The 26,903-nt window shown below is 34.8% G+C and overlaps 1 protein-coding gene across 1 annotated transcript in view; it reads right to left on the reverse strand.

The window, feature by feature from the left end:
* The window catches only part of Exoc5 (exocyst complex component 5), a 52,247-nt gene that overhangs the window by 15,081 nt on the left and 10,263 nt on the right, over positions 1-26,903 (reverse strand). The window contains exons 2-12 of the mRNA XM_027386571.2: positions 23,004-23,098; positions 22,072-22,219; positions 19,085-19,279; positions 15,233-15,297; positions 13,367-13,395; positions 11,976-12,085; positions 11,318-11,362; positions 11,075-11,215; positions 10,334-10,416; positions 9,233-9,442; positions 7,507-7,654 (exon numbers count right to left, since the gene is read on the reverse strand). Coding sequence (XP_027242372.1) covers positions 7,507-7,654; positions 9,233-9,442; positions 10,334-10,416; positions 11,075-11,215; positions 11,318-11,362; positions 11,976-12,085; positions 13,367-13,395; positions 15,233-15,297; positions 19,085-19,279; positions 22,072-22,219; positions 23,004-23,098 — 1,269 coding nt within the window. The remainder of the gene's footprint in view (positions 1-7,506; positions 7,655-9,232; positions 9,443-10,333; positions 10,417-11,074; positions 11,216-11,317; positions 11,363-11,975; positions 12,086-13,366; positions 13,396-15,232; positions 15,298-19,084; positions 19,280-22,071; positions 22,220-23,003; positions 23,099-26,903) is intronic.

Here is a 26,903-nt window from a genome sequence, read left to right on the forward strand (position 1 = left end):
ATGCCACTTACAACAGATGTGTTCAAATACATTTTATCAAAATTAAGAACTTCTATGCTTTGAAATATTAAATTGCAAAATCAAATATCTGATGAACAAACTATAGCCAGATTAAAGAACTTAAAAAGTATTCAAAAGACAAGCTGACTCTAAAAGCTCACTAAAGATATGAATGAAACACTTCATCAAAGAAGACATCCAGATAACAAACACATGAAAGGAAGCCTGGTGTGAAGCCATCAAGTCATTAGGGAAAACGAAATATTAAAAGCCTAAGCTAGCACTTCACACTCCACTAGTTTAGTGTTTCTTAAGAAGAATACCCTATGACTCACATCATTGCCAAGTATTTTTGAGATTAATTCATGCTGATTTGTTTAATTCTAGCTGATTCATTTAAATTGGTACAGCTTTCTAGTGTATGAACAATGCCATTATTTTTAATTTCTGTTTCATTGTGTTTACTTCTAGTTTTTTGCCATAATAAAGAATGCTGCAATGACATTAGACTACCACATGCAAATAAGAATTTTAAAAAATTTGACAAATTATTCTTCAAAGTAACTATAATAACCCCCACCCTGAATTACTGGGAATTGAACCTATAGCTTCACATGCTAGACAAACTCTGAAGTCCCAGTCCTCACTGTAATAATTTTCAAAGTAATTGGTAGTATATGAAAGTGTCTTTTGGCTCACTTTGTTACCAACACATGACAATATCACAGCTCTTAATTTATGTCACCTAATAAAATTTAAATGGCATTATTACTATTAATATGTAATTTACATTTTAAGTTATATATGTGTATAGACTATTTCTAATAATTTGTATATTAATTAACATCCAAAACACATAAATAATATGCATATAAATAAAACACTAAGTTTTCCTTGGTTCTTAATTCTAGTATTTAAGAGCTATGGTTCTCCACTGTAAAAGTATAAGAATCATCTCACTGGGTCTTTAAAATGATTAAATGAACTAATATATAACACTTGAAATATTTAGATTACTTACCAGAATATATTTTAAAATACAGTACCAGGCAAAGAAACCTGAGACAAGACAGACTTGTGCTCAGGCTACACCACTAAAAGCTACAGCTTTGGCCTTGAGCAAACCTCTAGGACAATACCAAGTCCTTTAGCCACAAGTCTCAGGCACAGGTCATCTTCGGATCAGTTGTGGCAACCAAGGGACATGCAACTCTGGACCTGAACAACAATGTGTACTTCATCTGCTAAAGAAAGGACAGGAAACTAACCACACAAGTTTTCTTCAGAACTGAATGTCAGGCCTACCATGGTAAAAGTTAACATGAGATAGAACACAGCAGCCCCTCTCTTGAGCCTGGTGCCCATGGATGGAACCTTTAAACCCATCCTAGCAGCAGGTGGAAACTACACTCTGAGTGGCCAGGCATATGTACCTCCAGACCTGCAGAGGTCTCAGACCACAAACAGACCATAGAACTGGGGAGACCACAACAGTGTGGGCCTTTCTCCTATCTCTGTCCTACACTCATTTTGATGGACTATGAGCTCTGAGTAAGACCAAGTATTATGGTATCTATGATAGCAAAGACAGAGTAACTTCATTTGGAAACAAAAGACAGAGACAGATGCAAATTTTGGAGGTACAGACCAGACCTCCCATAGTAAAGCTGTAGAGTACTGGGCAAGAATCCTTCAGTGCTGAACACAGATCAGTAACTGTAGAAACAGCTTTTGTTTGAGCCTACCCTGGCTCTCGGTAGAAAGATGTTAACAGCATTATCTACCTTTCTACAGAGCTCCTAATGTCTATGTCTTTCCTCCTATCAACAAATGTCAGCTTTATAGGATGACTGTCACTCTCTAGTGTTGAAATAATGACATCAAGAGAACCACAGAGTTGACAAAAATCTAGACTGAGGATACCATCTAGTGCTAAAACAAGGACAGTGACCAAAGTCTTGGTGAAAATAATAAACAGAATATTGTGGAAGAATGAGTATTTTTTTAAAAAGGGCAGATTACTATGATGGTAATAAACATCTAAACTTCCAATATGCAGAGACAGTGCTGCAAGCCAATGAGCGTTCACAGTTTTCAGGCACCCAATAAAGAACAAAACAAGGCATTGGAACCACCCAAAGTGTGTGATCTCTGAAGACAGTAGATGTTTTAAAGAGATTCTAGGAACCTCAAGACAATGTATGCAAATAATTCTGCAATTTGCCAAAGAAATTTGAAATACTTATATCTTGGAGCCAAAAGCATGGCAAGTAGAATGAAAAATGTGCTAGAAGCATCAATAGCAGAAACAAGCTAAAGAATCAGCTACCTCCCAAACCAGACTAAAGAAAAAAAGAAGTAAGACTATCTAAAGGTTAGAGAAACTACATGAAAGCATTCAAAGAGCAAATAGTCAGACTACTAGGATTCAAGAAGGATGGGAAAGCAAGATTCATTATAACCAAGTTTCAAAGATTAAAGACAAGAAGATTCTTAAAACAAGGGGAAAAAAAGGAACAAGTAGCATGTAAAGGGTTCAAAAGTGTACATCTGTCCTTCGAGGTGAAATGTGGCTTCTTTTATTGCCTTCTAGTAGTATGTATCTGAGTCTTTTTTTTTTTTTTTTCAATTCCACTCAGGCACTCAACTGAAGAATTGCAGAACATTAATGGCCAGAAGAGACTAAGATGATATTCACACGTTGAAAAAAAAGAAGAAAAACAAAGCAAAGCAAACAAACAAAAAGACACCTAATAACCAAAAGTCAGCCAACAGGAATACTATACCCAGCAAAGCTACCCAAAAGGAATACTATACCCAGCAAAGCTAGCCTCTAGAAATGACAAGAGGTAAGAGACATTTCCAAACAAACACTGAGCATATTTATCACTACCACATTCTTCCTACAAGCAAAGAAAAAAATAAATAAATAAACAAAAACAAACCCCAGAACAACTGCTTAAAGGGAATTCTTCAAACTGAAATAAGAGATGCTAACAAGATGAAAACACCTGAAGGCACAAAACTCTTTAAGAAGAGCTGACAATACAAATGAATTCAGAATGCTTTAATACTATATATAAACATAGTACATAGACCATTTATATAATTTTCATCAAATCTAAAAAAAAAGGAAACACTATACTAGAAATGAAGTAAGACAGTATAAAGGTTCAAAATGTGGAGAGGAATGTAGTACAGTACAAAGGTTTTTATTATTATTATTTTTGCCCCCATTGTTATAATCAAAAGTTGCTATCAGTTTAAAACAGCTTGTTATAATTGAAGGATGTTTAAGTATCATCATAAAGATAAAGCACAGAGCTTAATAGACACATCAAAAATAATAAAGTATCACTATACATTAGTAGATAAAACTACTTAACCACAAAGTAAAACTCTAAGCAGGAAAAACTATAAAAAAAGCAAAAACAAAACAAAACAAAAACCCAAGGAACAAAATGGCTGGGTCAGACCTTAACAATCAATGATTTTGCTAAATGTAAATGAACTAAATTGTCTGAGTGGCTGAGTGGAATTACAAAAGGACTCACCTACATATTACTTAAACAAATAAAAAACCTAGCACACTTCTAAAGATAAATGTACCTTAGAGTTAAGAGAAGAAAAGGATATTCCAGAGATAGAATCCAAAAGAAAGCAGGAACCATTTAAATCAGAAAAAAATAAAACAAAACAAAAAACCCTAAAGACACAAGGGTAAGTCATTATATAACAATGCAGCTAATTCAACAAAAGGAACTAACAACTGAAAATACATACATACTCAATATTAGAACACTCAAATACATATGGAAATATTAACAAGCTTAAAGAGAAAGATGTGCTCTATTACAGTAAGTCCCTTAGAGGGGCTTTAATACTTCACTTTCAACAAAGGATGGATAACCAGCAAAATACAGATTACCCAAAAAAGGAATATCGGAATCAAACTGAACCCTACACCAAATGAACCTAACAAGCAATTACAAAACATCCCAAACAAAAGCCACAGAATAAGTATTCTTCTCAACTGCACACAGAGCAGTTATAGGTGATAAGAAACATAAAACAAATCTGAACAAATTCTTAAAAGTTGAATATCTTTCAATAAATAAAGCAACAAATTAATAACAATAAAATCTTTGGAAGTTATACAAATACATGGAAATTAAATACCTAAATCACCAATGAGTCAATAAAGAAGGAAATAAAAAAATTCTTGATCTACATGATAATGGAACTAAAACAAACCAATACCTTGTGGATGAAGCAGTACTAGCAAGAAGTTTACAGAAACAAATAACTATGTTTTTAAAAAATCGACAAAGTCTCAGTGGATACATTTACAAGACAATTCCTGCACCTTAGGCTCAGGGATGGTTAAGGAAGAGGGGGAAAAAGGTTGTAAGAGGCAGAAGAATGTGGACTTTTAAAAAGATGTACCATTTCACATTTACTATAGTTATTACTACTTTTGATTTTCAGATTTCAAGTTTGCTATGAGATTATATCTCTAGAAATGTCAGAAGCTACACCCATAAAGTCTTATCACCAGTAAAACCAAAACATGAGCTGAACAAGGACAACAACAGATATGCTAATGTGGGGTCAGGGTGTGTGTGTGTGTGTGGGGGGGTTTTGAAGGTTCAGCCCTACACAAAGGATGGCTGGCATGGAAGGAGTGTTGATGGTGGGAAAAACAGTCTTCCCCAGGGAATGGCAAACCAATTTGGTTACTACTAATATAAATGATCAGCTCTGAAAACATAAATACAGTAAAATTATGTATTATGTGTTTAGGAATGTATGTATGTATGTATGTATGCAAATAACAACAATTAATGAAAAAAGAGGCCATGAATTTAAAAGAGAGCAAAGAGGGATGAGGAAAGAGAAAGGGGAGTGATGTAATTACATTATAATCTCAAAAAAAAAAAAAAAAAAAAAAGAGAAACAAAACAAATAGACTAAGAGCTAGGTGTGACCATGCATGCTGTTACTCTCAGCACTCAGGAGACAGGGGGTCTCTGTGAATTCCGGGCCAGCTTGGTCAACATAGTGACATAGTGAATTCCAGATCAACTGAGCTACTGAGTGAGACTATCTCAAAAAAGGAAAAAAAAGGAAAAATTCTCCATAAGTAAATCAGAAATGAAAAAGTATACATTATAATAGATTCCATAAAAATACAAAGGATCATAGATTAGTATGAATAAAGATATACCAACAAATTTGATAATCTAGAAGAAATGGATAAATTCCTAAACACATACCTAATGAAGAAACAGAAAACCTAAACAGATCAAGAATGACTAATGAGTTGGTACAACAGTGATAAGCCTGTTATGGAAGCAACCAACTAGGCTCTAATGGGATTTTGTTGTAGAATATTAGTTAAAGATATATTACATTTGTTTATGTTGTGGAGCATTGGTTCAATGATGCAAAGATGTGTTGCATTCTCTTGTGTTGCATTTGTTTAACTCTGTGAAGCTGTGTTATTTTGGCTGTCTAAAACACCTGACTGGTCTACTAAAAAGCTGAACAGCCAATAGCAAGGCAGGAAAAAGTATAAGCAGGGCTGGAAGGCAGAGCAATAAATAGTATAAATCTGAGAATAAAGATTGAGGATCGAGAAAAAGGAGAGAAGGACATCAGGGGCCAGCCACCCAGATATACAGCAAGCCACAGAATAAAGTAAAGAAAGCTATACAGAAATAGAGAAAGATAAAAGCCCAGAGGTAAAAGATGGGATAATTTGTTAAGAAAAGTTGGCTAAAAATAAGCCAAGCTAAGGCCAGTCATTCACAAGTAAGAATAAGCCTCTGTGTGTGTATTTATTTGGAAGCTGAGTGGCAGGTCCCCAAAGGAGCCAAAGAGCAAAAAATAAACAAATAAATAAATAAATAAATAAATAAATAAATAAATAAACAAACTAACTACAGAATTTGATGATTTTTGCCACATGAGTGAGTTCATGCCTGGTACTGGTGAACTTGGTCAAAGGCCCATGGCCTGGAAAATCATAGATCTAGTGATGAATTTACTGCTTCTGTCTGGATAAATGAACATGCTATCCAACTATCTCCTAAGCAGTTACATTTATATGCATAGACTACTGTTGTCTCAGCTTTAGATACAAGAAGTTTCTTTTCATCTGACATAAATCTTAACACAAAGCAAACAGTCTGTTTAAGTTGGTGTGGTGACAATACGTGGATACCTACTACGTATCTCTAATAACAGACACAAATTAACTCAAAATAGATTAAAGCCTTAAAGATAATGCTCCAAATTATGAAACTACAAGACAAAAACATAGTAGAAATACTTCAGGACACTGGAATGGATAAATGCTTCTTGAATGAGACTCCAAAAGCAAAGGAAACAAAAGTAAAAACAGACAAGACTATACTCAACTCATCTAACAAAGGAAACAGCCAAGAATGAATGAAAACTTACAGAATATGGAGAAAATACTTGCAATTATACAATCTAATAATTGTAGAATCATATGGAAACATACAAGGAACTCAACACAATGAAAACATGATCATTAGAAACCAGAGAAATGCCAAAGAAAAATTCAGCAAATTATCATTTTACTTCAATTACAAAGACAAAAAGATAAAAAAGTAACAAAAGCTGATGAGGACATGGAGAAAAGAGAACCTTTTTATACTGTGGGTGGGAATGTGAACAAGCATTATGAAAAACGTATTGTTTTCTCAAAACAATTAAAAAGCATAAGACCTAGTAGTCCCCTACTGAGTATATAAAGAAAGGAAATTTGCTTATTGAAGAGGATCTGCATCCCAATGTTTATTGCAACAATATTCACAAAAGCCAAGAAACAGAATCAATTTAAGTGTCTACTTAATGATGGATAGAGAAAATATGGTATATATACACACAAAGGAATACTTTTTAGGCATCAAAGCCATGAAATTCTGTTGTCTACACAATGGGGAAGGAACCGGAAGACATTCTGTTAAGTGAGATACCAAGCACAGAACAACAAATACTGCATGATCTCATAGGCCAAACTAAAGAAGGGAATTTCATAGATGCTAAGAGTAGAATATGGTCACTAGCCGCAGAGGAGAGAGTGGAAAAAGGTAGAGAGTGATGAGGAAAGGCTAGTCAACAGGGAAGAGAAATAATTTTGGTGTTCTATTACACCAGTAGGATGACAACAGAGTAACAATGTACTCTATATTTTTAAATGCTAGAATAGAGTTTGAATGTTTTTATTGCAAAGACATGATGAATATTTGAGGATACATATGCTCATCCTGATTTGAATATTACTCAACATACATTTTTATCAAAACTTTATAGGGTACCTATAAGTACATGCAATTTGTATAAACTGTGTCAATTAAAAATTAATATTAAAAAGTTAGTGGTCATAATCAGGAAGTATATTTCTATCTTTGTATAAATTAGGTAAAACTTAAGATATACATCTATAGCTTAAAAACATTAATTTATTATTCTTACCCTATGACATCTCTCAAAGGCTTGTTTGGTTTCTTGTAAAAGATTAACTACCACTTCTTGAGATAGGAAAGTTTCCCCATGCGTATCAATACTTGGCCCCAGTGGTAAGTTGGTACGTTGTCTAATCCTTTCTTTCAAATCTTGAATACTAGTACATCATAAAGACAAATGAAAAAGGAAGTTTACTATAGATTTTAACGGCAAATACTCTCAACCTTAATGCATATCAGCAAATAAGAAGAAACAAAACCCAAAATGAGCCAATAACCAAGAGATTGAAATTCTAATTACAAAAACTAGTTTTAAATGACTTTCATCAAAAAAGGATAAATTTGGGGTTTTGAACTGTGTCTGAGTGCATGCACCTGTTTGCTTACAAAGAAGCCATATAAAGATGTCTGGAGTCCCACCTTGATCATTCTTCACCATATTCCCTTAAGACAGGGTCTCTCGTTGCACCTGGAGCTAGGCTAACAATCAGCAAAGCACTAAGGATCCTCTTGCTTGCTCCCTCAACCCACCCAGTGCTGACAATACAGTTGAGCACATGGCCACATTTGGCTTTTTATACAGGCACTAAGGATTTGAACTCAGGTCATTATGATTGAATAGCAAATGCTCGTACCCACTAAACCATGTCTCCACTCTCTAAAGTTATGGTTTTTAAAGACATTTTGCAGCTTCAAAATTTCAACTCAAGAAGCTATTCTAAATAACAAATAACTAAAAGAAGTCTTGCATAAAAAAGAAAACTTAAAAAATTTAGTGCTTTTAAAACACAACCATTTAAATATATTGCTCATATCTTCATTATATTACATTTGATCTATTAAGTATAATTGTGCTTTTCTTACTGAGTAAGGATCACCTCAAACATTTATTATGTAGACATCTCTAGGTTAAATTACTTTTGCTACTAGAACATACAGCTCAGGCTACTGTGATCTCATTTTTTGAAGTCTTAGAAATATTCTTTAGGCTTACCTTGTGAAATAAAGATTCTGATTTAGCATGAAAACAACTCAAGATCTTTTCTTTTAAAAATGTATTAGGTAATGTGTGCATGCATGTGTGGAGGTACACATGGGTCACAAGTCAGTTTTTGATACCACGGATTCTGGGGATGGAACTTGGGTTATTAAGGCTTGCACAAGAAGTACTTTTACCAGCTGAGTCATGTCACCAGCCCAAGATTTTCACTTCTTTACTAATGCCATTCAGATCTTATCTATCTTTATTATTATACTCTAATCACAACAGAGCAGCGTGGTTGTACAAGGGTGAAACCACAGTACGAAAGGCACCATGGAGGCTAGTCCTCTTTGTAGATCTGCTAGGTCTAATCTGGAAATGATCTGGGCAACTCAATGTTACCAACTTTACAGCAAATTCTCTTCTTCTCATATGCAAATTATCTCAGATATGTGATTCATAGTTAATAACCCAGAACAATTAACTCTGGAAAGGAACTTAAACTACAGACTTCTGTATATTGCTAGTATTATCTTTATATTACTTTGATTGAGAATTATTTGATTTACATTTTCATCACGTTAGTTTAGGTCATTTCGTGTGTGATTTGAGAGCAGGATTTGGTCAACGGCACATACAGCATGAAGGTCTGTTCATAGAAAATCTTAATGACAGCTAATATTTACCAACTTTGCCCATACTTAATGTTCTTAACATTTTCGATTTTAACTATACCTAATTTTCAGAAACCTACCCTCCTGTGCCAATGGATCTCTTTTGGTGGTTTTTTGAATCATAATAGCGCTGTAGGATCATAGCACTTCTGCTTTTCAAATATCCAATCTCCACTTCAATATAGTTCTCCAAATAGGAAATGAAAATGGATTTGATAAGTTTAGACAAGAAAGTCTGTTTATCAGTACCTAAGTTAAACTCCATCAATTTGCTGGAAAGACTGGTGGTTCTTTTCATGGAAAAGAGAGAGAAAAAGATTAATACATATTTTAGACACAGCAACAACACTAAAGATCCTTTATACTGATAATGAGACTTTAATGGTTTACATCAAACCCTCATTTCTTAAATGTTGGGAGACTACTTAAGATATAGAGAGCAGCTTATAAAGTTATATACAGAACAGAATAAAATATTACAAATAACATTATAGCTTTAAAAACCACATAAAGTGGTAGCAATGGCCTAGGAAAAAAAGCTGTGAAGCAATGGCTAGCATAGAAATGGCAAAACTGGAGAGCAGCCTAACGTATGTTCTAAAGCTTTCCACCATAAGATACCCAAATGATTCTAAGAGTTCTACTGTCTATTCATTACTTCTGTCTTTGTCCATGTGGACTGACCTCTAGGCTTTCATTCCACACTGTTGAAGAGAGTGTTGCTGCTATTAGGATGAACTGTCTCCCAAAACAAAGGGACTACAGATACTGTACTAATTCTTAAAGTAAAACAACAGCAACAAATGCACCACTAAAAGTAGCTCACAAATAACAAATAAAATTCTTAAGTCAGTTAAAACCAGGTCTTTTGTTAGTACAGTAAGAATTCTGCTCTTGTGCAACTCCAATCTATACAGGCAAGCATTTAATGATGAAAGGGACACTGCTAACAAAGTACATGAATACTTCCCACTTCCTATTGAGAGAGAGAAAATAAATATGAAATTTACTGTTATTGTCTAATAATTAACAATACACCTCAGCAATGGTCACACATGTCTTGAAAGCCTAGCATTCACGAGGAAGAAGCAGGTAGACCTTCTCTGTGAACTTGAGGTCAGCCCGGTCTACACAGTAACTTCCAACCTATCTAGGTATAGTGAGGCCCTGTCTCCACATACCTGGTATACAGATCATAGAGACTTTTGAGATACTGCTCAGCATCCGATTTCCTACATTCTTCTAACTGATCTTTTACAAAACTCTAAAAATTAAAGTAACATTCTGTTAAGGGAATATTAAATTGAATAACTTCTCAAAATCATTATGTTAAATAAATAGGCAAGCTTAAAAACACAAATATCACATTCTTTCTTGCCTGTGGACCTAATTTTAAAATTACATGAGTATGTTGTAGGTAAGTCATAAAACTAGAAAGGGGGTAAGAGGGTAAGAAGAGATTTAAGGGAGGTGAGAAATAAAAGGATGAAAGCAGAAGGGGGCTTCTATGAGGAAACAAAAGGACCACCTGGAAGAGGAAGGGTACAGGGTAGGGAGTGGCTGAAGAACAAAGGAGAACATATGAAGTTGCTATAATGAAACCCATTTCTTGATATGTTAACTTAAAAATTTTTTTTTCCAAAGGTCCTGAGTTCAATTCCCAGCACCCACATCAGATGGCCCACAACCACCTATAACTCCAGATCCAGGGGGAATCTAACACCTCTGGCTTCTGTGGGCATTTGCACTCATATGCATGAACACACACACACACAACACACACACACACACACACACACACACACACACACACACACACATACACACACACACACACACTAAAATCTAAAAATCTTGTAGAAAAAAAAAAAACCCAACACATTACCCTAAGAACTATTTAACTTATTATTGTTTAAAGTTACCTGTAGTTTGATTTCAAACACATTCTGAATAAGTTTAGCCAGTACTGCTTCTGGATTACTAAAGATATCTCCAACTTGCTTGTTCACTCGCTGACAGAGTATTGCTGCATCTTCAAATATGTCATTTCTCATGTAAGCACCCTAAATGACAGAGATATTTTACTTTGTTAATATTTTATTTACAAATGGCTTCAAAATACAGATTAGTATAAAGTAAAATTCAAAAGTATACTGTAAAGTTACCTCTTGGCACTGCTTTATATAAACATCAATACAATGGGAATAACCCTATAAAGAAGAAACAATGTTACTGTCTGATTCTAATTATAATAACAATCTCAACAAAAGTGTTATATGCAATAAAACTATATCTTGTATCCCAGTGAATAATCAACAGTCATCAGACTTCAATAAAATTAGTGGTAGCAAACCATCCAGTAATTTAACATGGGTATCTTGTCCTATTTTCTATGATTAAATTAACAGGATTTTTCAATGAGGTTTTTATCTCCAACTCAGATTCCAGGAAGATAGCTCCATAATCTACATGTTTGTCTTCAGCACTTGAGATTTCCCAGGTACTTATTTCTAGTCACAGTGCATCGACTCTTTGGTTCGCATCTTCTACCAGTTTTTACATTCGGGTTTTCTTACTTTTTACTTATTTACAAATATTTTTGATTGAAAATGATATACTAGAAGGCTGATGACATGATTTTCTTTCCCCAACTATTTAAATTGCTTGAAATAACATTAATATTACCAGAAAAATCCTTAAATATTAAGTAAAATTTAACAAACATCAATCAACATTATACAACAATTAAGGGAAATCAAAGGACAAATATAAAATCCTCAGAAACTTGAAGACTGATCATGAGCTAAAAATCTTTATCTTTACCTTAAAATGAAGTAAAACTGCTGCTACTTCCCTCATCCTGGAGATCTCCCCTCTTCTTTGGGCACTAGTAAACTCCTGAATCAGCTGGCATTCCAAATCATGGTATTTACCTAAAACCAGGAAACCATCCAACTGTATCATGGCAATCTAGTAGACAACTTACAAACAGCCATCTAAATCTACAAATACTACAAAATTTATAGTGGTTATGGGTGTTTCTCCTTGGAAGAATTACAGAAACATGAGATTATAAAGTGACTCTAGCTCATATAATATACTAATGTATACAAATCTACATTTCAAGACACAAAAATGTACAAACTGGCAAAATAGTTGAGCTCCTCAGAGAATGATGATGATTTATAATTAATCATTAAACCAAAAGATGCCTACATATTTAAACGAAAAAGGAAAGGGAAAAAAAAAAGAAAATTTTCAGATGTCAATTTTGATGGCAAAATATAGAAAAAAAATCCTTAACCTTTAATCTAAAGCTAGGGAAAGTATGAGAACTAGAAAGCCTTTACCAATGCTAAGATACTTCTGAGAATAACAGTTTATTAAATATCAAATTTTGTCCTAAGATAGAATGTGGCCTTCGATTTAATACCATATTCTCAAGGCAATCACATTTCTTAATTACTATTTGAACCTTGGACTTTTAATAGTGATCAAAAATATTCCTAGAGAACCCAAATATCTTCATACGTCCTTATTCTAAGATTTGGAAAAACAGGCTTTCTGAGAAATGGTTTACCAAACAGTGAATACAGGTCAAGTCTGCTAAAAATAAAGGGATTCCCTCCCTCCCCCAGTAGCATGGGTATGCTTAAAACACAACCCAAAGACTGACATAAGCCAGGTGTGGTTAGGCATACCTTTAATCCCACCAGCACTTAGGAGGCAGAGACAGACATAAAGATCTCTGTGAGTTCAAGGCCAGCCTGGTCTATATAGAGAATTCCTGGTCTACACAGTGAATAGTTGGGGATATATAGTGGGACCCTGTCTCAAGAAAACAAAACAAACACCCCAAAAAACCAAACTATAATATAAGGAGTGAAATAGCTAAATAGGAACTGAAATGATCACGTCTTCCCAATACAATAGAAAACTCTTATTCAGAGGTATGTAAATGAACACAATCTCTAAAAATACAGTTAAACTAAATATAGAAAAATCTAATTATTTTAAAATATACATCAAAATACACAAAGGTACTAGTAGAACATCGCAGAAATTAGGAATGGTTATTTTGAGGGAAGAGGCCTCAGACTCTAGTATGGGATGGATCAATGATGTTGTTCCCTCTTTCTCATGTTGCAATTTTTTTTTAAAAATATGACTTTTTTCCTTTTTAAAAACATGCTAAATAAATAGATTGCACTTACTTGCAATTTTGGATTTTACTTCTGAAAACCTGAAAAAAAACGAAAAGTCAATGATGGGATACATTAGTTGTGACAAATATGACATAAGGGGGAAAGTGGGTGCAGTAATGTATGGGGACCCTCTAGATTATCTTTCTACCTTTTCTTATATATAAAACTATCATAAAAGTAAAATGTCCCTATAAAAAAGGAATAAAACAAAGCTGTGGAAGAGAATGCTGAAAGAAAACATGCCAGGTGATAAAATTGAAGCAATTCAAATGAAATTGCTATTTCTCATTCAGGAGATTTACATGGAATAATCAATTCCTTTGTTAAAGGAAGAGTTCCACCTAAGGCACTAACAACCCAGTCAATCTCAAAGTTAGATTTCTGTCCTGAATTGTTCACTTGGCCATTGAGAAGAATAACCACAATGTAAAGTTTTAAGTTTTTTTTTTAATATATAATGATACAGAAATTACAAATGACAAAAACCACAAATGAATTATTCTAAATACCAGGAAAATGAAAGAGACCATAAAAGAATTTGGAGATAAGTCTAGGAGAATAACCATCAATTTTTACAAACTGAAAACCATAAAACACACTAAAAACTTTTCAAATATTAAGCATCAAGGGAAACTGATTTTGAGAGATCCTATACAACTGATCATTTGAAGAAAGAAGAAGGCACTAAAAGCAGGTGAAAAAGGAAATTCACATTTAAAGCACTATATAAAAATGTTATAATAAAGTCAAGGCAGACAATGGAGTGGCTTTAGTGATCTAGCCAAGATCTGACTAAGATATATATTCAACTCTAAGGCTTGACTAGAGGCATGTTAAACATGTGTGAGAGCCTGGGTTCCAACTCCCCAGCATTCAGAACAGACCCTGCCTCCAGCCCCCTGACACAAGGAATAGAAAAGATAAATAACATGAACAGTAACAGTCTGATGTTGAAAAATCAGAATGGAAGGCAGGACAGAGAATGTTGCCAACCATGAACATCCACCTAATCTTGACCTAGACATTTTATCCATTTAAGTAATGGTCCAACTCTTGGGTGACTAAGAAAACTATTACTATTCATCCTTTATGATGGTACAGAATTAAGATTAAAATAAATATATGGGGGTGGTTAACTGTATGCTAGGAAAATAACAGTCAAGCTTCAAATACACAAAATACATCCACAACCTATGTGTACCTAAATATGTTCAAGTATCCACAGATGAAAACCATGTTCTGCATTATGCAGAAAGTTGTGTTTCTTTCAGATAGTCACTGGAAGGAACTGCTTCTTATGAGAGATCATGAAGAGCATTTCTTTCTCAGTGGACAGTTTATTGTAGGGTAGAATCTAGTTAGTGATGGCCCAGGATCTTGCATTACAAAGCTATTCTTAACTTAAATTCTCTAGGATAGGTTCTATGCACAGTCTAAAATTCCATACAATTATATACAACAATCTATACACTTCTTAATTTTTGGAAGAAACTATATAGCTCTTACCAGCTTTTCAAAGGTGACTAGGACCCCCAAATTTAAGCCCGGTGTAGTAATACAAAGCACTGAGTAGTCAAGTTAACACTGGTTCTCAAAAGTTCAAAATCTTACTTTGTCAATTTAAAAGATCTTCATCAATTTTGTTTTTCAAAAAACAATGAAATATTATTGTATTAATTATAATATATTTAACGTAATTATAATTAATATAACTAACTTATTGTATCAAATACATTATTACACTGCATCTTGTACAAATGAAGTGCTCAATAAGTTTTTGCTGCCTTAATGAGCAAGAAAAATACAGGAAAAATGCAGTTTTACCCCATAAACTATGTATATATTTACAAGTAAGTTCCTGAAGTATAAACTTACCTATCAAAAGGTAACTCCTGGGCAATCAGATGCAATTTCTGAATGACGTCTGCTGCTTCCTTTATCTATTAGAAATAAATAAAAGCAACAATTAAAAAGAATTCTTAGATTTCAAAAATTAGCTGAAAAGAGCAATACTGCCCTATTGCCACAATTTTCTTTAAAGCCTTAGGGGCAACACATAACAACCATGTATCTTCCTGGTGCTTAAAATATTTTGATTTTTTTTTTTGATAACACAATTCTTCCCCCAAGAAAATCTGCAATTCAATTTTACTCTCTGAGCAAATTAAAAATCCTTGTTTGTCAAAAGCAAAGTAGAAATTTCTTCTAACTTTATGAATAGACAATACTTAAGAAGATTTAGAATATACTGCTGCATATATTAAGCTGAATGAATAAAATAACAAAATGGTTGTAACTTAACCATATAAATTGATAACATGTATATAAAAATATAGTTTAAAATAGTAGCTTGAAAGAAATATAGTATAGAAATATGTACATACTTTCAAGTATTCATTTTCAAGCTGAAGAAAGGAACTTAGGCAAAATTTCTAAAATTCTTTTTTTTTCTAAAATTCTTTAAATACAGACATTTATGCTTATTTACGAAACAGTATAAGGAAATCATTCAAGGGCTACTTCTTTAAATTTCAATTTAGTATTTTTATTTTGACACAATTTTAATAACTGACACATTAAGTGTCCTATAACTGTGAAGGAAGGACTAAGAACATTAGTTAGATTTTTCTAAGTGCTTATGTGATTCCCTGGCAAGGGATAGTAGCAGGGCTTATTCTTGCTTATTCCATGTGACAGTGAACAGCAGCATTCCCTGCTTCAGATCTCTCCTTGTCTGATTCAGCAGGTGACTCATTTTCAGCTGTCAGGTGCTCTCTTTACCCTAACACATGTGAGTATAAGTGTCAATACAACCTCACTACTAGCCATGCCATTCAGTCTTACTAGCAAAGCCCATCATTTTTCCTCATCTATATCCTGTTCAGAGTACAGCTTACGGCCGGGCGGTGGAGGTGCATGCCTTTAATCCCAGCACTCCGGAAGCAGAGGTAAGTGGATCTTTGTGAGTTGCAGACCATCGTGGTTTACAAAGCCAGTTCCAAGACAGCCAAGGCTACACAGAGAAACCCTGTCTCAGAAAACCAACAACAACAACAACAAAAAAAAAAAAAAAAAAAAAAAAAAAAAAACCAAAACCAAAAACAAAATAAAACAAACCAAAAACCAAAAACCCACAGCTAACAGCCAGCCAGCTCTGCTTCCATCAGGATTTCACTCTTATTCCTTTTAGGAAGCACGCTGTTTGTAAACTTGATACAGTAAAAGTACCATGGCTTTGTTTCTTTTTTATTTATTTATTTATTAGTTCTAGTTAGGGAACAAGCTTGTTTCACATGTAAGTCCCTTCTCCCTCTCCCTCCCCTCACCCCATGGTTTTGTTTCTTAAAAGCTGTTTTGCTAAATCCCCAGCGCTGTTTGGTAAGAATTGCTTACAATATCACTTAAAATATGCATCAATAAATACAAAAAAGTACCATACAATACCTGATAAATTGCTTGCATTTGAACTGTTTAAAACAGTTTTAAACAGTCATCAGGTCTTATACACAAAAAAGCACTAAGCTCAGTTTATAGAGTGCTTGCCTAGCAAACACAAGCCCCAGGACTTACACACACACACACACACACACACACACACACACACACACACACACACACACACAGAGAGAGAGAGAGAGAGAGAGAGAGAGAGAGGGGGGGGGGGCAAGGAGGGTGGTAGAGAGAGAGAGAAAGAGAGAGAGAAAAAAAGTAATTTGATGTGCTTGGCATTTTATCTAATTCTAATTCCTCCTACAGTCACATCTCCTTAGAGCTATGTGGGTGATTTTCCTTTTCTTTCTATTTGGAAAGTAAATGGAAAAAATCCAGAAACTGACATAGCCAGAAGACTATACGACAATTGTCAACTTAATGAATTTAAATTTTTTATTTATTTAAAATTATGTGTATGGCCAGGTGGTAGTGACAGTGCATGCCTTTAATCCTAGCACTCGGGAGGCAAAGGCAGGAGGATCTCTGTGAGCTCGAGACCAGCCTGGTCTACAAGAGCTAGTTCCAGGACAGCCTCCAAAGCCACAGAGAAACCCTGTCTCAAAAAACAAAAAACAAAAAACAAACAAAACAAAAAAAAAAAAACAAAAAAGAAAAAGAAAGAAAAAAATTATGTGTATGACTTTTGCCTACATGTATGTATGTGTACCACATGCATGCTTGGTGTCCATAAAGGTCAGAAGAGGGTGTTGAATCTCCTGTAATTGGAAATATGAATGGTTGTCAGCCACTCATGTGGATACTAGGAACTGAACCTGTGTCTTCTGCAAGAGAAACAATGTGCTCTTAATGACTAGGACAACTCTCAAGTCTCCACATTTGCATTCTTAGCATATGGCTAGCTGTTATAGTACCAGGCAAAAAAAATGATGACTATTAATGATGACAGTAACCAAATGAATAGAACAAAACATGGCAAGTGGGAAAGCAGAATGAAGTATACAGAGCACAGGAGATAAAAGAAAACAGAGATACAAATGAAAGTGAAACAAAGGAGAGAAACTAACTTAACTATTGTGAGTCTCCCATTACGATGATTTAGTAACCAAGAAAGATACTAACAATGTAAAGATGATTTTCTTTCAATTAAAACCTAAACGGTAATTTAAAATTTTTAAAGTTTAAAGAGTAAACATAAGTATAAATCAAGTATCAAATAAGTATAAATCAAGTTTAAAAAAAATCAATCTAAATATAGATACTTCCTAATTATCCTGAGCTTCAAAAGGAATATAGCAATAAAAATGACTCCTAACAACGTTTTACTATATCCATACATCAGTGTCTTACTCAGCCATTGTAAGATAGGCTTCCTTCTACAATAGACTGACCCACAACTGGACACTACAGAGAGTGAGAGACCTTGGGGCACTCAGTCCTAAATAGGATCTTTCTAACTTTTCTCTACCCTCAAGGCTGAGGGAACCCTGAAGAAGAGGTGGAAAGATTTTAAGAGTTCCCACCTCCCAAAAAAACCCCCAAACCCAAAACAAAACAAAAAAAAACCAAGACCTTCTAGACACAGCAGTTCTGAAATACACATGAACTCACAGAAACTGTGACAGCATGCACAGGGCCTACAAAGGTCTGGGCCTGATGGGGTCCCAGTGCTGAAAAGTAGACATGAGCTCACATCCTAACCCAGAAGCTATCTGTAGGGGGAAATGCTGACCATGCCCACTTGGGGGCTAGCACAGGTGACTCTGCCTGAGCTGCCACCAACTGCTAAAGACGTACATAGAAAAGATATCTGATTTGATTTTAAAGGGCAAATTAAGACTTCGTCAACTGACTGGAAAAGATCCAGCAGAAATTATAGTACCTTTAACTAATGAGGAAATTTCCTCCTTATGGAAGGTCAATGAATACTGGCAGATAGCTCTTACTGACTTTTTGGGAACAATTAGCAACAATTATCCCAAAACTGACAGAATTGAATTCATAAAAAAGACAATCTGGATCCTTCCACGTATTGCTGGTAAAAACTAGGATTTGTGGATTCCTTTACAGAAAGACATTTCAGCTCCTCAAAAATTTTGGTCAGATCTACTACCCCATACCATATACCTATTAAAGACTATATAAATTTCATTAATATTAAAAGTCAATGGAAATACTTTAAAATAGTTATCTCAGCATTTACAATGAATTATAATTTCAAAATATAAGGCAAACCAATTAAAATTTGATTATTGCTTTTATTCTGACAATGCTTACCTTTTCAGAATTTGTAAAAACATCAGATTTCAATTCTCCATCTAGAAACTCATTAAAATACTTCATTAATTTCTGAGCTTCTACTGCACGTTGTCTAGGTGTGTTTACCCCTTCCAACTGGTCTCCAAGATGACACACTTTGGTGGCTACATAGCTAATGTGCTCATCTAATTCTTGGAAATGTTGGAAGGCAACCTAGGAATATATGCACACAGAAAATATAATCAGAGAATTAAGTTTGTAAGTTAATACCTTTCAAAACTACCAACCCAGGGCATTAATGGTGGATCAGTTGCCTATCATGAACAAGTCCTTAGGTTTGACCCCCAACACAGCAAAAAACATATTTACATACTAACCTCACTACTACTCTCTAACAATACAGAACTTATATATGAGGTCCACAAAAATAATTGATACTCATTAGCATGACATGATCTGAAAACTCTTAACCAAGTTTCCAACTTTTACACCATAGGCACCCAAGAGCCCTAAACAATGATTGTGTAAACAATTAAGTATCAAAGGGACTAGACCTGGGGGAGGGGAGAGTATATATGTATGGAGATACACTTGCCTATGGAATGCAGTTTAGATGTCAGAGGTCAACACCAAGTGCCAACCTCAACTGCACTCCACCTTACTTTGTGAGATAGGGTCTCACTGAACTTGGAGCTTGCTGCCTGTCATTTCAACCAGCATGGCTCAAGGAATCCTCCTGTCTCTGTTTTCACCATCCCTTAACCCTGTTCCTGTGTTGAGGTTACAGATGAATGCTATCAAACCCAGTTTTTTAGGAACTCAGGTCCTCCTGCTTGCACAACAAGTACTTTACACACAGCTACCTCCCCAGCTCCATGGGACTGGACTTTTGAACAACACTGATGGAGGAAGTCCTTCTGTATATATGTTTCTCATATTGGTTGATGAATAAAACACTGTTGGCCAATAAGGCAGGAAGATAGGCAGAACTAGGAAAGGGACTAGGAGAATTCTGGGAGAGGTAGGCACAGGGAGCCCACCAGGACAGTTGCCATGTAGGGCTGCCAAAGGAGTAACAGGTCTGGACCCTTCTCTGGTAAGATAAGACCACGTGGAAATACTTAGATTAACACAAATGGGTTAATAATTAAGACTGAGCTAGCCAATAAGAAGTGCTAGCCACCGGCCAACAGATTTATAACTAATATAGCATCTGTGTGTTCATTTGGGGCTGAAGGGCAGCGGGACCAGCCAGGACAAAGAACCTCCCCAACAGAACACTCTTGCTACTAAACTGAAAAGATTAGAAAAATGTATTACAAGTTGAAGGGTATTGATTAAAAAGAAAAATTACCATTAAAAATACTTAAAAAGCAATGCTAAGCTGGGCATGATACATGCCTGTAATTTCAGCACATGGGACACTAAGATAGGAAGAAAACTTCGAGTGGCCAATCTGCACTACATATCAAGACTCTGTCTTAATACTTCCTACTAAACATAAGTGACACTAATATTTGTGATAAATCTGTTCTTTCCAAATTTTGAAAACAGGATAGACTATGGCAATTTTTCTACTACAGCAAAGTTATATTTTCTGCATTTTCTTTCCCTTGTCCTACATGAAACTGAATGCAACCAATTCCTTAGATTTGCAAATAGCAGAACAATTGATAACTACTGATAACTCAGTAGGATACTCTTGTTCTATCTTAAATTAATGAGGGAAAACCTGAAACATTTATTGAGGACTTCCTTTGTATCAGATACTATTCTATCACTTATCAATTATATATTACTATCAATATGGTTTACTTAGTGTTATCATAATTCATTTTACAAATAAAAACACAAAGCTCATGGAGGTTAAATTGCTTGAGAATATACAACTAGCTTAGTGGTTGGACTACAATTCAAACTGTACAGACCTGCTCCAGTCTGTTATCTCAATAAAAATAACAGTATTTTTATTAATCAAAGCAAAATTGTATTAGTAGTATATGGAAACTGTCACTATAATTATTCAACTCATACTTAAATTATTGACTTCTTTAATCAAATACTTTACCACAGCAATATATGCTTAAATAAAAGGACATGAATGAACTTTTAGTAGAAATGAGCTTGCTTCCTGAGAGTGAGAAAAGTTCAACAACGTTCTTTAAGCTACACTTAGAAAAGACAAATTCCAAATTAAACTAAGCCAGGGAAAGAGACTTAGACATTCAGATCAATCCCAAGACCTAATAGGAGCTAAGAAGTCTGGTATGTGTATGCCTGGGGACCAGACTAGTGGTTTGGTTTTACTGAAAAGTGAACTGAAGTACAGTTACAATAGAACTGAGACTAATGCCTTTTGTGAAACTACTCAAAACAAGTTTCTTTAGGGCAGCAGTTCTCAACCTGTGGGTGTGACCCCTCCCCTATTAGATATCTTGCATATTAGATATTTACATTATGATTCATAACAGTAACAAAACTGGTTATGAAGTAGCAACAATATAATTTTATGGTTGGGGGTCACCACAACTGAGGAACTGGATTAAAGGGTCACAACATTAGGAAAGTTGAGAACTACTGCTTTAGGGAATAACTTAATCCAGATCTGGTCTTATTTATGATTAAATAGAATTAAAATAACTTCTTAAATATTCATTCTAATAAGGAGTTTCTCAAAGTACAGGTCTATGGACTAGTTAAGTCAGTCTTGTGAAGGCTTACTCGATTAAGAGGTAAAGCAAGGGTCAGACTCAAGCATCTATCACCCTAACCTGAAAAGGAGAGTGCTGTGATTCCAAACCCACCCAAGTAGCACACCTATGCTAACAGTAGGCAAAAACAATGCATTATTTTATTCCACAAGACCAGAGAGTTAGAAGCTGCTATAATCTGACTTGACTCTTCAAATGCCTAAAGTTGAAAAGGAATGAAGACATTATAAACTAAGAAAAGTGAAAATATGTTATAGTCTATATAAACTACTCATTCCTTAGCTAAATGTATACCTGATTGCTTTTCTGGAGCTCTTGTACCTTCTTGGCAAATTCCTTAGCTTCTTTCTGACACTGTTGTTCTAATTTCTCCACTTTCCTTTGAATCCTTTCATCCATTATCTGGAGTTCTTGAATATGATTCACAAATTCTTCTAATAACCTAATAGAGGAAAGTAATAATACAATCAACTTGCCTATTATTAACCAAAAGAAACTAATTAGATTACTTTAGGAAGGTCTTAATAAGGTTTGTTGAGATAGGGACAAGCATGTTCATTTTCTTTATAATACCTTAAACAGATCACATGGCTTTAAAAATACATAGCATTTGGAAATATAGCCAGTTGTTATTGACTTTGTAATGAATTATCTCTAAGGCAAATGAAAACCTTAAAGAACCCCCATTAAATATTGAAATAAGCTTTAGTATTTAAAAATCAAGATAAATGCACAATAAAAAAGTGCATTACAGACTTCAGTGACTTTGTTTCCCTGACTTACAGCTATTAAATTTAAAAGAACATAGTCAACTTCTTATTATTTATTTGTTTGTTCAGAGTCGGAGTTTTGCGATGTATTCTAGGCTAACCTTCAACTTGAAACTCTGCCCTAGCTTCTAGAGTTCTGAGATTACAGGTGTGCACTACTATGCCCAGCCATGTTTTAATTTCATAAGTATAATGAGACCTTCCTAATTTAATGCCACACAGTAAAATTAAATTCTTAATGTCAATAAAATCCCTTCATCCAATCAGCCTAATGTGCTTAAGTAAAAACACAATTTCAGACTTCTAATGCTATGAGGAATTGTTTGAGATGGGGACAAACTGTTAATTAAAACAGTTTTATATGAATACTAAAAGGAATCCCAATAAACTCAGTCATCTCTAAACACAATTTGTAATACTACATTGGGACTATGGAAATTTTGTTTTAAATTTTACCTTTTAGGATCAAAAGCTTCAGATCCACCTCTAGAACCACCTCCTGGGGTTCTCCATACGAGACGCTCAATGTATTCATCGGCCACAAAAGGCTCCTGATTCACAGAATAAACATGTTTTAACAAGACTTTATAGAACAATTTTCAAGTCTAAAACAGGTTTTAGAGAACTTGAAAATTAATGTCTTTTATTATTAAAAGGGGGTTGTTATTATTTAACATTCTTTGATAAATAAAGCTAATTTTTTAAAGAAAAGTGTCATACTAAAATATTAGAACAGCATTACTGACCAGTTGAAACAACCAAATAGAAAATGCAGAAAGGATGTAAGAAGGAAATTTATTCAAACAAACAAAACAAAAAACCCAAATCCAAAACAAAACACCTGAAATGTATAGCTTTACTAGCAATCAAACAAAGTCAAGTAATCTTTTTTTTTGGCAAGGGATAGGGAAGGTAATAGGCATGAGGTTAAATAGGGTCTCACTATGGCTGGTCTGAAACTAGCTATGAAGACTGGCTGGCCTTAAACTCACAAGAACCTCCTGTCTCTGCCTTGCCAGTGCTGCTGGGATTAAAGCCCTGTGCCACATGACAGTTACTATTTTTTAACCTCAGAAGAGAGAACTATTTTTTAATTACAGGGTGCAGTGTGGTAAAAGGCTAGAAAGCTGAAATCTGCCGGTGCACTGCTGTCAACAGGTAGCCTTTTAGAAGAGTGATGGCAGCCTTTCAGCAACATCAACAGTGTTACAAATGCTCAGCTTTAACCCCGTAATTTTATTTTCCCACTACCTGGAGACTAAGGCAAGATCCTAACAAATTCTTGGTTGCATAGCAAGCCCGACTCAAAACACAAATTAAAATAAAATAAAATTGCAAGGAAATGTATATGTAAACAAAAAAATTCCAGAGTAACTGTGTATTGTGTGTAATGCTGAAAAACTACATAAATTTTCAATAAAACTGCACTTAAAAAGTGGGTAAACTTGCCGGGCATTGGTGGCGCACGCCTTTAATCCCAGCACTCGGGAGGCAGAGGCAGGCGGATCTCTGTGAGTTCAAGGCCAGCCTGGTCTCCAGAGTGAGTGCCAGGATAGGCTCCAAAGCTACACAGAGAAACCCTGTCTAGAAAAACCAAAAGAAAAAAAGGGGGTAAACTTATATGCAAAGCTATATCCTATTAAAATCAAATAAAAAAATTCAGTGAGATAAGGAAACCTGTATATATATCTGATAACAAGTACATTAAACTTTCTCAGACAAAGCATATTTTTAACTTAATAATAAATTATTAAAGTAGAAGGCCCAATCAAAAGTAGTAAATATGCATGTTGGGCAAAATGTTGCACTTTCAAACTTCTAAAGGGCAAAAGACTTGTGGAAGCAACATGAAAGAATGGGGTCACATACATGGGATCGCCTAAGATTATTAGCAGGGTTTGTTATCACACTAGAGGCCAGATGCCTAATAAGCTCAAAGTGCTAAAAAAATAAAAATAAAAATAAATTGTCAAAGAATCCTATACCCAGCAATACCAGCATTCAAAAACCAAAGAAGAAATTAAGATATTTCTAGATTAAAATAAATGAATGAATGAATACATAAATAAGAAAGTCAGTTACCACTAGACCTACCCAGGATATAAGGTGAAATGAATAGGCGCTATGCAATAACCTACAAACATATGAAATAAAAATCCTAATAAAGATTGTTGCAAGGCCTTGTTGTCTGGCCAGAGGTTGCAGTCTATCATCGGCAGTCTATCAGGGTCTGGCAGCTTTTTCCAAAAGCTCAGTGACATGGAGACTCCCTCACTCCCCTGCTTCTACCTGCCCTTATCTGGAGACTGTCTCTGGGCTGGGAGGACTGACCTTATCTGAAAGCTGTCAAAGTCAGCTGACTGATCTTTAGCTTGACCCTTGGCACAGATTCCTGTTAGAAGACTTGTGCTAGGAGCTCTGTTATAGGACCCTATTGCCATGTTCGAAGCCTTGTGATAGGACAGTGTCACTGAATGCAACTTAGGGTTTGTCTGCAGGTTCCTCAATCCTATATATTCCCTATATTCTGTAATAATGTTGAGCTGATTCACTGAAGTCTGTCTCCTGAAGGGCTGTCTCCATCTTACCACAGCCATGGGAGCCCTTTCCCCACTTCTGCTCCCTCCACTCTCGTGGACCAATGCAGCCAATAATCCCAAGGAAGAACCAGAGCCACAAAAAGATAATAAACAGATAGGTAGTCTTAAACAATAACAACCCTGGTTACAACTTGATATTTTGTTTTATAGATAATTTAAGATAAATTTATAGATAATATATTTTAAAAGTTATAAGCTTATATTGAGGACATACAATATATAAAGGTAATTTTGTGATATCAACATTAAGTGATATGCAAATAAAGCAGTTATTAACTTATTGAATTTAATCTGATATAAATTCAAGCTGGAGTGCCATAACTCAAACACAAGCCTCATGGTAAAAACAAATACAAGTCTACGGAATATACACAAGACACACAAACCTTTATCCAAACTAACCAAAAGGCAGAGAGAGAGAGCACGCTAATTAACAAAATCAGAAATGAAAAGGGGGACATAACAATGGACAGTGAGGAAATATAGAAAATCATCAGGTCATACTTTGAAACTTGTATCCACAAAATTTGAAAAATTAAAGGAAATGTATGATTTTCTGGATAGATATCACCAAAATTAAATCAAGAAGAGATAAGCAATTTAAATAGACCTATAACCCCTACTGAAATAGAAGCTGTTATCAAAAGTCTCCCAACCAAAAAAAAAAAAGCCCAGGATCAGATGATTTCAGTACAGAATTCTATCAGAAATTCAAAGAAGAATTAATACCAGACTCCTCAGAGTGTTCCACACTATAGAATCAGAAGGGTCATTGCCAAACTCTTTTTACCAGACTACAATTACCTTGGTACCCAAGGTACACAAAGAAACAACTAAGAAAGAAAACTACAGACCAATATCCCTCATGAACACTGATGCAAAAATACTCAGTAAACTACTGGCAAACCAAATCCAAGAACATATCAGAAAAATCATCCACCATGATCAAGCAGGCTTCATCCCCAGGATGCAGGGTTGGTTCAATATTTGAAAATCTATCAATGTAATCCACCATGTAAACAAACTGCAAAAGAAAAACCACATGATCATCTCATTAGATGCTGAAAAAGCCTCTGACAAAATCCAGCACCCCTTCATGTCAAAGGTCCTAGAGAGATCAGGGATAAGAGGAACAAACCTGAGCATAATAAAAACAATATACAGTAAACCAACAGCCAACATCAAACTAAATGGAGGGAAAATCAACCCGATTCCTTTAAAATCAGGAACAAGACAAGGTTGTCCACTCTCTCCATATCTCTTCAATATTGTACTTGAAGTTCTAGCTAGAGCAATATGACAAGAAAAGGAGATCAAGGGGATACAAATTGGAAAGGAAGAAGTCAAACTCTCACTATTTGCAGATGATATGACAGTTTACATAAATGACCCAAAAAACTCTACCAGAGAGCTCCTAGAGCTGATAAACACCTTCAGCAAGTGGCAGGACACAAGAGTAACTAAAAAAATAATAAATAAATAAATAAATAAATAGATAAATCACTAGCCCTACTTAGACAGATGATAAATGGGCTGAGAAAGAAATCAGAGAAACACCCTTTACAATAGCCCCAAAGACATAAAATATCTTGGAGTAACACTAACCAAATAAGTGAAAGACCTGTATAGCAAGAACTTTGAGTCTTTAAAGAAAGAAATTAAAGAAGATATCAGAAAATGGAAAGATTTCCCATGCTCTTGGATAGGTAGGATCAGCATAGTAAAAATAGCAATCTTGCCAAAAGCAACCTACAGA

This window comes from Cricetulus griseus (genome assembly GCF_003668045.3).
Source record: "Cricetulus griseus strain 17A/GY chromosome 1 unlocalized genomic scaffold, alternate assembly CriGri-PICRH-1.0 chr1_1, whole genome shotgun sequence".
NCBI classification, from domain to species: Eukaryota; Metazoa; Chordata; class Mammalia; order Rodentia; family Cricetidae; genus Cricetulus; species Cricetulus griseus.